At 33.0% G+C, this 12500-nt stretch overlaps 1 protein-coding gene across 1 annotated transcript in view; it reads left to right on the top strand.

The window, feature by feature from the left end:
• Window positions 1–12500, top strand: part of LOC137619927 (uncharacterized) — a 429475-nt gene that overhangs the window by 167198 nt on the left and 249777 nt on the right. Inside the window, 2 exon segments of the mRNA XM_068350209.1 lie at window positions 4534–4666; window positions 6868–7082. Coding sequence (XP_068206310.1) covers window positions 4534–4666; window positions 6868–7082 — 348 coding nt within the window.

The raw sequence follows: 12500 nt of genomic DNA, 5'->3' as shown, positions 1-12500 counted from the left end.
TGTATCATCATCCTCTGCGTTTGTATTATTGTTACATAAGCCCTCACAAGCACAAGCACTTGTGCAATTCTTCTGCCCTGCTCTCACACAACCGCATCTCTTGCCACAGCCAGTTGTGCATGAACAGGTCACTAACTCAGTGCAAGCTTTCGGAATAGGTGCTAATGTCATTAGTTCTGGCTTTATCATTCCATCTTCAAGTATCCAACCACTGTCTGTCGCATTAGGTAGCACGGGAGATGGAGTCAAGGCTTTCTTCCAGACAAGGGCTTGGTAGTTAGCACGCCTTATATGTTTGTCAAGCGCATCTTTAGTTGGTGAAAGGGCGTCAAGGGTTTTCTTTCCCTGGACAAAGGTCTTTACTCTTGCTTCATTAATAAGATCGCAATCTTTTTCATAGAGCCTGCAAGCAAATCTTTCTGCACCTGATATTGCTTCTGGAGTCAGCTCCACAGACCCTAGCTGTTCCAAACTTTCAGGCTCCTGAATGAATACTTGCTGTTTTCTTTCCCTTTCCTGCAAATTGACTGACACTATCGCATCCTGTGATTGCATGAAAAGCTATAACGTTCTTTACAATCTCCCCGGGGAGTTTTATCTCATGTACTGGAAAGTATGGCCGTTTACCCGTTTTACCTGTGTACATCCATATTTGTGCTAGTAGCCTGTCTCTGAAACCAAGTGCCAACACTAGCACATCTGTGTCTCTGCATTCCAATACCACTCTTGCATACCCATTGATACATGCATCTTCGGCGTGAAGTATGAGACGAGTATCGGCCTCTTCTTGTGTCGATTTAAGGTGATCAATAGTCCGACTTGAGGATGACCAAACCCCTGAGACATCTTCAAAGCCTCCAGCTAAAACAAGCTTGTACTCAGATGACAGCTCTCTTTCAGCTTTCTCAACAAGGGATCTGGATAGAAAAGCAGCTAGATCAGCTTTATTTGCAGCCAAACTCATAAAGGGTTTCCAGTTGGGTGGAACTTTTACAGCTTTTGAACTGATGACACGTCTAATTGGTCTTGCTTTTCCAGCTCGTTTCTTGCGTGTACCTGATTTTATTGAATTGTCAATGTACCGATCAAACAAGACATCAATCCGTGAGTATGTTGTACCAAAGCGGTTCAAGATGTTTGTGCAGAACACTTCACCTAGGTCACCAAAGGTTTTGACATTTTCTGGCTTTCCAATAGCTTGTATTAGTGCTTGACCATCGATATGCAGGCATGTTTTAGCTTCACTCAAGGGAAGTGTAACTGGGATCTCTATATCCTTTGCCAGCAAGTCCTGTAGCTGAGCTTTATCTGTTGTATGAAGTTGACGATTTGTTCCAGCAAATGCCCTTGGGACTGGGGATAGCTCATGCTGTAAGATACTGACTAAGTCTACCTCTCTCCCACTTTGTGAAGCAACGAACAATCTGTGAATAAGATCACGGTCGGCTTTGACTTCCTTCTGTTTCCCACCTACTGAAGGAGCTTGAGTTTTGTACATGGAGCTGACGGCTGCAGTTTTTGTGCTGGCTATTTTTCCATAGAAGTCCTTTGACTTTTCAAGAAGTCTGGTAGCTACAAAGGATTCCAGAAGTGACATTCCGATTATTGGGGCTTTCATTATATTCCTTGTAATTTCTTCTGGAACAACGTCTCTTGTTGTCAGGCAAACTAGGTCCTCGTGATGTTCTTCACTGAAGCTAAATACACCAAATCTTTTGAATTCTTCCATTATCTTCTGAACATCATCTTCGTCTCTTTTAAGGCGAGTAGGGCCAGATTCTAGGTGACACCATTCATCATCGATATCATCATCTACATCTTCCACTATTTTACTTGACGTCTCCAGGTTTACAACTTGGCGAAGGGTTTCACCATCAGCTGGACAAAATATACACCGAGTCCATTCAATAGCTTTCCGACCGATCCTTGTTGTTGTTGTTGCTGTTTTTTCCGTGCCACTGTGAGACTCTACCGAGGCATTAACATGACGCTTTTTCAGACGTTCTAAATGTTGCTTACTAGTGAAAGTTGAGTAGCAGTCCTTATGCCAGTGAACCTTTTCAAAATCCAAACTTTCGGATTGCAACCAGTTATGTGCGATTCGAATATTCAATGCCTGCTGTATAGATTCAACAACACGAGGGGTTGATTTACGTAAAGCATCTACACTTCCTTTTTGGCAGATAATACATTTGTCGAGCGAAATGTTCTCTATGCGCTGGCGTTTAAGACTTTCTATTGCAGCAACTGGCTCCATGGTCTGAAATCATATAGTTTAGCTTTAGAACTCACATTAGGGATGTGGGGATAAAGTAAAGATGACATATAACTTTTGCGATGCCCCCTCCCAAATTGCTGGGAAAATAATTTTGAGTGCAAGACCCATATGGTATATTAATAGGCTGTACATCAGTAGATCTATAGCAGTCACATGATTTAAGTAAGCATGACTGACGAAAGTTTTAATCCTTTAAACAAAACATGCACACAGAAACATGTTATTGATTATGAGATGGTCCCTAAGAAGCACATGTTGCAATACATTTCACTAGTTTCTAATTGCCACATGAATTAGACATGCATCACTTACATCAAGCGACCCCTACTGTGCACTGTGGTTTACTATATTATGAGATCAAACTTGCCTTGCTTAATCAGTGATCGTTGAGACGGGAAAAGATGAATTTGTCACAATTGAGAGAGTGAAAGTCATCCACCATCTTAAAACAAAAGACTTCATAATGCTGCCATCTATGTGCAAACAAGACTACTAAACATTGAGCAACATGTGGTCCATAGCATTAGGCCACCAGGATTAGGCCTGACAAGATTAGGGTTAGGGTTGGGGTTGGGGTTAGAGTTACAGTTAGGGGAGAATTTCACTACATGTGATGTATACCGTGAAATTATGTAATCCATGATGAACATGACCTTTGACCTCTTTTTTAACTGCATGTACCCTTTATTCTACATCTCTAAGACTTTATTTTTAACACAAAGCTTCTTATATAGGCCTATATAATAACAGCAATTATTATCACAACAAAGTAGTCAGAACACGATTTTCAACGATTTTAGTGATTTCCCAAAAAAGGGTCGAAATTCAATCCCTCATAAAATTTAGGTAAATAGGAATTGAAAGACCCTTTTACTTTTAAAAACTGCCTAATGATGTCCTCTTAAGATTAAAACCATCTTTATAGAAATATATGCGGGCAAAGTATGATATGTAAGGTCAAGAATATTGAATACCCCCCAAAATAGGTAATCACGTGATCACGTGACCTTTGACCTTATCAGGACCCTTGATTTCCAAATCCTTCATATTTGTTTATTTCATTGTAAAGGTGTTATCATAAGCTACAAAATGAGGTATCATAATCATGTATAGCATACAAGATGGTTAAGTTACAGAGTGTTTCCTAAACAAGGCTTCAGCTTTTTCGTCGTTTTTTCAAAACGCGTATTCGCTAAAAAGGGTTAATTTTGGCCCTTATTGTAAAAATCTCAAGTGTCATCCACCCTTACTGAATGCAGAACGTCATATTCTAACAAAATATGGTGGATGCCGGCTTGTAACAGAAAATTATTTTGAAAAAACAATTTTCATGTTTCGCCCCCTCTACTAATATATACATATATATATATATATATATATATTTATATATATATATATATATATATGTATATATATATATATTTATATATATATATGTACACACACACACACACATATATATATATATATATATGTATATATACAAATATATATATATATATATATACGGTATATATATATATATATATATAACCCCCACCAAATAAAACAAGGAAAATTAAAATATTGAATGTATCCTGACTAGTTTCGTCTTACGTGTTCAAGTGTACTGATTTAATAAGAGGGATTACTATTTCACTTTTTATTTCCCCTATCAGTTGACATATCAAACGTTTCTTTTTCTTTCCCCATGTCAGTTGATATGGCAAACGTTTCTATTTATGTCCTGTTAATTGACTTATCAAGGGTTTCTTACGCTTTCCCCTGTCAGTTGACATATCAAACGTTTCTAATTTTCCTATATCAGTTGACATATCAAACGTTTCCTTTTCTTTCCCCTGTCAGTTGAAATATCAAACGTTTCTATTTTTTCCATATCAGTTGACTTATCAAACGTTTCTATTTTGCCCATATCAGTTGATATATCAAACGTTTCTTTGTCTTTCCCCTGTCAGTTGACTTATCAAACGTTTCTTTTTCTTTCCCCTGGCAGTTGACATATCAAACGTTTCCTTTTCTTTTCCCTGTCAGTTGACATATTAAACGTTTCATTTTTTTCCCCTGTCAGTTGACATATCAAACGTTTCTATTTTGCCCATATCTGTTGACATATCAAACGTTTCTTTTTTCTTTTCCTTGTAATTTGACATATCAAACGTTTCTATTTTGCCCATATCAGTCGACATATCAAACGTTTCTTTTTCTTTCCCCTGGCAGTTGACATATCAAACGTTTCCTTTTCTTTCCCTGGTCAGTTGACATATCAAACGTTTTTGTCGTGGAAGGGGAGGAAGCTGCCTTACCCTGTGACTTGAGGTCGTCTGATCCGGATGATACTGTGCAGATCATCCTATGGATTAAGGAAGGACTTCATACTCCACTTTACAGGTATGGAATGGTGAGGCAGAAAGACCTGTTACCTATCAGGTAGAGCTTATCTTGATCTAGATCGGTATTGCGATTATAACCTAAGTGAGAATAGTATCAAGTTAACTTTCGAATATTTTACATTTTAACTAATTATTGTCATTCAACATAATGCAAAGTTTATCATCAGGGTCACAGATGGGTATTGGGGTCATAACATAATGAATAATCGAATACTGTTTCTTTATTGTCATTAAACATAATGCAATGTTTATTATCAGTGTCACAGATAGGTATTGGGGGTCATAACATAATGAAAAATCGAATCATGTTTCTTTGAAAATATTGTAAAATTTAAGCTCTTCGTGTGATTTATTATTAGAATAGTATCAAGTTTACTTTAGAATATTTTACATTTTGAATAATTATTGTCATTAAACGTAATGCAATGTTTATTATCAGGGTCCCAGATAGGTATTGGGGTCGTAACGTAATGAATAATCGAATCATGTTTCTTTGAAAATATTGTAAAATTTAAGCTCTTCATGTGATTATCAATAATTATTATCATAAAAAAAAAATACAAAGTTTATTATTACTAATGAAATTACTTATTACTGAGATGGAAACCTAACAGTCATTAAACACAATGCAAAGTTTATTATCAGGGTCCCAGATAGGTATTGGGGTCATAACGTAATGAATAATCAAATCATGTTTATCTGAAAATATTGTAAAATTTAAGCTCTTCATGTGATTTATTATCAATAATTATCATAAAAAATACAAAGTTTATTATTACTAATAAAATTACTTATCACTTCGATGGAAACCTAACACAACAATAAAAGGGAATGTCATTATATATATTGTTAAATGGAGAAAAAATATATTCTCTCACATTTAATATTATTAATATATTCATAGCTAATTAGATAAGTCAGATTCTGTTTGAAACTGTTTGATGTGAGTACCGTGATTCAGATGAAATATTACGATAATTCTTATTCATCCAAACGATCGAAAATAAGTAAATTAGTTCTTTATATAAACCAGTCCATAGCTAAAATTGAATCACTTGATAACATCAGCATCATTTCCGATATAGTTCCCATTTAAAAGGATATTCGAAAGGATTTTAGAGAAATCTGAAAAAAAAATAGGAATGCAGGAATGAAAAATTTTATCTGATGTGAAATAAATTGCTGATATATCAACCGGTTATATTTGAAAATGTTTATTTAGGATTCTGTATTTCTGGTAACGAGTATTAAACCTTTTCCCAATGCGAGGGAATAATACTTGGAAGCGATTTGTTCATGATTTTTATTCGAGGTTTAAGCTCTATTCCATGGGTTTCATTCGTAATATGGATTGTTTTGATAGTGTTCTAAACATGCATGTGTATATGTGTAAGAATATTTATATGTATATATATATATATATATATAAATATATATAGAAAGATATATATATATATATATATATATCTTTCTATATATATATATATATATATATAGAAAGATATATATATATATATATATGTATATATATCTATATATATATATATATATATGTATATATATCTATATATATATATATATATATACATATATATATATATATATATATAGAAAGATATATATATATATATATATGTATATGTAAATATATATATATATATATATATATGTATATATATATATATATATATGAGTAAAAATCACAGGAAAACCTGATGCTCAGATGCAGATGAATTTCGTATTTTCATTTTCCCTGTGGTTCTTCTGCATATATATATATTTATATATATATATATATATATATATATGTATGTATATATGGATAAATATCAACACAACATCGTGTTCAAATAGAAATAAATTTCTACCTCATACTTGGGATCGAACGCTAGCCCCTTCTAATGAAAGGCCAGGTCGAAACCAACCATGTCACGAGAGCCCATTAAAAGAATTGGAACCTGACGCTAACAGCTGTCCGAGGATTTGTATATATGTATATATATATAAATACATATCCATATATATATAAGAGCATGGGATCCAATAAAATACCAGAAACGAACCCTAACGTTTGCATTCACTCGGTATCCCTAAACCAACCAGAAACAGAATTCCATTTGCTCACAAGTGTTTCTTCAATATTCATGAAATGGATATCTCGCGCCTCTCACGTGTTTATGAAATTCCCACTTCCCACAGCTTCGACTTCCGGGAATTGATGCGCGGACAGCCGAAGGAGACGAAACCCCATTCCAATTCGACCATGTCCAAGAGGACATCCTTCAGGACGGACAGGTCCCCCGCAGCGCTGATCATCCAGAGGACGGAGATGGAAGATGCTGGAATATATAGATGCCGGGTCGACTTCCGCCATTCGCCGACGCTCAATTACAGAGTCAACCTGACTGTTGTTGGTAAATGGATTCGATAGAGCAGTGAGGCGTACTTCTAACTGCAAATATTGCACGGTCGCGAATTTATGCAAAAACACGCGCACGCAATCACTGTAAATCCACTGCGTGTTGTGTATAAGGTCTATATGTATCTGGGTTCATACATGCTTATATATATATATATATATATACAGTGTGCCTTTGCAATTGGAGTAGATTTTTGCTATTCCGTAGGCTCGTAAAATGCGCCTGTTAGACAGTCACCTAGCAAGATAATTTGAAGTTTCGGGTCTTAATTAACTTTTACATAATTGTGCTATATAAACTTTATTTGGCAAAAAGGATTGAAATGTGTTATGCAGCATTAGTGTTATATATATCACGTTAAACATGACATTCAGTATGTTACGAATATAGCGACGTAAAATACCGTGTTCACACCACCCACATATCAATCATCTCGCTTTTCATAAGGACTTTATAACTTCAATAATCTTCATTTATTGATATATAGCGACGTAAAATACCGTGTTCATACCACCCACATATCAATCATCTCCCTTTTCATAAGGACTTCATAACTTCGATAATCTTCATTTATTGATATGCCAGAATGTTACTAATTCAATTTGATCTCAGACTGACATTGTTTGCCTGTATCATTAAATTCTCAAGAAAGACCTTTATATCACCGTTTTTCTATTTATTTCATCATGATATCATATCTTAATACTTTATTGAAGTTGATATGATAATAGCAATCACGTCATCATCTCTCTCGTGTCTTCACGGACGAGGAGTAATTATTTTAGCCTAATATCTTCACTCAAATAGTTCCTGCTTTCCTTTTACTTCTACATAACTAATTACAATCCTTTATATTATATATTTCCCTTTATTTTATGAAGTCCAGAGTGAATTTGATATCAAAAGATATTTATAGCTTATATGAATCAATGAAAATCAAGAGTGGCAGTCACAAAATGATCTTGAAATAACCAAGTGTTACATACTCATTAATTAAATAATTGAGATTTTATTTAAATTCTAAGTACAAATGACAAATTTGAAGGGAATATATACGGCGGAGTTTATATCAATTTTTATATCTCTTGATGGCTGAGGGGTCTAAGTCAAGTGCTTACCTTTATTTCTACTTGGCGATAACGTTTGAATCCTCGACCGAGCAGAAATTCTTATAAGAATAATTTTCGTATTGGCATCTGATCGTGCGGCAGAGTGAATTCGATATCAGAAAGTAATTGTGACTTGTCTGAGTAAAGAAAAATTACAAAAGTTTTATATAGATATGCACATATATATATGTATGTATGTATATATATATATATATATACAGTATATATATATATATATATATGTATATATATATATATATATATACACGCACATATATATATATATATATGTGTGTGTGTGTGTGTGTGTATGTGTGTATGTGTATGTGTGTGAGTATTCATTAAATGCTAAAAACATGTGAAGTATATTTATTTAAAGCTACACTTTTCTAGTATTCTCTCTCTTCTCGTCTTTAAGGCTATGTTTGGCCAACAACTGTTTCAACTAATAATCTAAACAGATATGGTAATCAGCTCTTCTAGGAGAAGGAGGCTGTCTTGGGTTAGAGATATCTTTCTTGAGGGTACACTCGGGCACGCTGTTCTATCTTATTTTTCTTCCTCTTGTTTTTTTTTTTAAGTTTTTATAGTTTATATAATATGTAAGTTCTAATTGGATTTTGACACTTCTTAAAATTTTTCATTTTGATTGTTTATTATTTCTCTTGTAGTTTATTTATGATCTTGTTTCCTTTCCTAACTAGGCTATTTACCCTGTTGGAGCCCTTGGGATTATAGCATCTTACTTTCCCAATTAGGGTTATAGCTTAGCTTAATAATAATAATTCATATAAAATTCGCAATCATAATATGATTGGATGTGGGTTCATATAAAACGAATTTTTTTTTAAATCTTTAAACAAGCAATTGAATATCTGATTTTTTTTTTTATTCATAGAAAAAATTAAGACATCTGGATTTTCAATGACACCTGACAATTGTAGTGGGAGTTTTGAGGCCTCGAACTGGAGAAAAATCTTTAATCCTCAACGCAGTTCCAAAGTACAAGTTCCTAAAACTCCAGGATGGTGTTTCGAGGAATGCAAAAAGAGTCTCTTGTAGTGGAGGGGACAGCTTAGCCTTAGGAGACTTCATTTTACAAAACACAGGCAGCTGTAATCTAATTCTTATTTCTTCAGCAATTTCCTGTTACCCACAGCTCCTTTGTATCAGCTTCTGTGTCTCTGTGAATGTATCTAATGGATTCTGCTTTTAACATATATCAAAATACTGTTAATGCATGGCACCACCTTTGTGATTATTCTTATGTACCTCAGGCTTGTTGTTGTGTGGTAAATACAAGCTTCGGGAAATTTCTTGTTTACGTTTATCCTGTCATGTATTTCTATTCCAAGTATTTGATATTTTTATATTACTTTTGATTTTCTTTTTTCTTCTTTATAAACGATCGGAATCATATAAGACCTAGGATTTTGTTTTTGTAAAGAGGCCCTTGATAGATAGAGGTTATTGGCTGAAACAATCCTTGGAAAAAGTCGATTACATAGAGAAACATATTTATAAATTACGTTTTTTTTTTTTTCATCCAAAAACTTGATCAATGTAGGCAAGAAAACTTACAGAAAACTACAGAAAACTAACGGTGTAGTTTTAAAGTAACTTGTGCCACGAGCACCTTAGCATTTACCGAAAAAGGCATAAAAAATGCTAATTTTTACTATGAATCTGTACCTTCTCGTCTGGTTGAAACCCATTTGATAATATTTTCTCCAATATTCTCTTATCCCTACTAATCAACATAGAATAGCCAATCTTTTAACCATCTGCAATTCTCTATCCTTCGCATCATTCCAATCACGATCTTTTCCACATACAAAACTCTTTCCTTCTCAGTTGCAAAGCCTTTAAAAGAATAATCCTTCTACAATATTCTCTCATCCCTACTAATCAACACAGAATAGCCAATCTTTTAACCATCTACAATTCTCTATCCTTCCAATCCTTCCAATCACAATCTTTTCCACATACAAAACTCTTTCCTCTTCTGTTGCAATGCCTTTAAAAGAATAATCCTTCAAAACACTAACAGACTTTCTCTCTCAGTTCCACCTTTTCCAAACGATTCTCTGCACTAATCTACACCTTTTATATCCTTCACATCACGATCTTTTCCACATACAAAACTCCTTCCTCTTCTGTTCCTGAGCCTGTAAAAGAATAATCCTTCAAAACTCTAACAGACTTTCCCTCTCAGTTCCCTATTTTCCAAACGATTCATCTCTGCACTCATCTATCCCTTTTATATCCTTCACATTACGATCTTTTCCACATACAAAACTCTTTCCTCCTCTGTTTTAAAGCCTTTAAAAAGAATAATCCTTCAAAACTCATAACAGACTTTCTCTCTCATTTCCCTCTTGCCAAACAATTCATCTCGGTACTCATTGTACTATTCCTCTAACTTCTACTCTCGGTGGGTGCCATCCATCACTCTCTCTGAGAGTCTGGATGATGGGGGAAAAATAACATCTTTATGATATTCGAGGAGAGTCAGGGAAGTTTTCGCTAGTCTGGGTTTATTTATTTTTTTTAAGATGAATTTAAGTGACAATGTAATAGAGGAGGGTGTTAGCTGAGGAAAACTTAGGCAAATAGACATATAGACACACACATATATATATATATATATATACTGAATATATATATATATATATATATATACATATATATATATATATATATATATCTATATATAAATATATATATTTTTTTATGTGTGTGGGTGTGTGTATGTGTGTCTGTGTGTAAGTATGTGTATTTGTGTGTATACATAAAAGATTGTATGTAATTGATGGATATCTGTAAATTATGATTACATTGATAAAAATATAGTGTAAATGGGTCATTTTGAAGTTTTTGTGTGGAAAAGTGGTTAGTTTTAATAATAACTAGTTTCATCATTTATGATTTTGTTTTTTATATTAATTTTATTTTGCATGTGGATTTTCAAATAGAAAAAATATAATTATCTATTTTACCTATACAGTTTCAATATAGTTGATCATGGGACTATTCAACCTTTTCTAGATCACATATGAGAAGATATTTCATCTATAATCTGAAATCATTGATTTTAACTGGGAAATTATACCGTCAAAAATTTATAGATTAAAATCATTGATTTGAATTAGGAAATTATACCGTCAGAAATTTATAGATTAAAATCATTGATTTGAACTGGGATATTATACCGTCAGAAATTTAAAGATTAAAATCATTGATTTGAACTGGGAAATTATACCTCAGAAAATTATAGATTGAAATCATTGATTAGAACTGGGAAATTATACCGTCAGAAATTTATAGATTAAAATCATTGATTTGAACTGGGAAATTATACCGTCAGAAATTTATAGATTAAAATCATTGATTTGAACTGGGAAATTATACCGTCAGAAATTTATAGATTAAAATCATTGATTTGAACTGGGAAATTATTCCGTCAGAAATTTATAGATTAAAATCATTGATTAGAACTGGGAAATTATTCCGTCAGAAAATTTATAGATTAAAATCCTTGATTAGAACTGGGATATTATACCGTCAAAAATTTATAGATTAAAATCATTGATTTGAACTGGGAAATTATACCGTCAGGAATTTATAGATTAAAATCATTGATTTGAACTGGGAAATTATACCGTCAGAAAATTATAGATTAAAATCATTGATTTGAACTGGGAAATTATACCGTCAGAAATTTATAGATTAAAATCATTGATTTGAACTGGGAAATTATTCCGTCAGAAATTTATAGATTAAAATCATTGATTAGAACTGGGAAATTATTCCGTCAGAAATTTATAGATTAAAATCCTTGATTAGAACTGGGAAATTATACCGTCAGAAATTTATAGATTAAAATAATTGATTTGAAATGGGAAATTATTCCGTCAGAAATTTATAGATTAAAATCATTGATTAGAACTGGGAAATTATTCCGTCAGAAATTTATAGATTAAAAATCATTGATTAGAACTGGGAAATTATACCGTCAGAAATTTATAGATTAAAATCATTGATTTGAACTGGGAAATTATACCGTCAGAAATTTATAGAATAAAATCATTGATTTGAACTGGGAAATTATACCGTCAGAAATTTATAGATTAAAATCATTGATTTGAACTGGGAAATTATACCGTCAGAAATTTATAGATTAAAATCATTGATTAGAACTGGGAAATTATACCGTCAGAAATTTATAGATTAAAATCATTGATTTGAACTGGGAAATTATACCGTCAGAAATTTATAGAATAAAATCATTGATTTGAACTGG

Source organism: Palaemon carinicauda, chromosome 26 (assembly GCF_036898095.1).
Source record: "Palaemon carinicauda isolate YSFRI2023 chromosome 26, ASM3689809v2, whole genome shotgun sequence".
Lineage (NCBI taxonomy): Eukaryota > Metazoa > Arthropoda > Malacostraca > Decapoda > Palaemonidae > Palaemon > Palaemon carinicauda.
The sequence above is the reverse complement of the archived record's forward strand: the minus strand, read 5'-3'. Positions and strand labels throughout refer to the sequence as shown.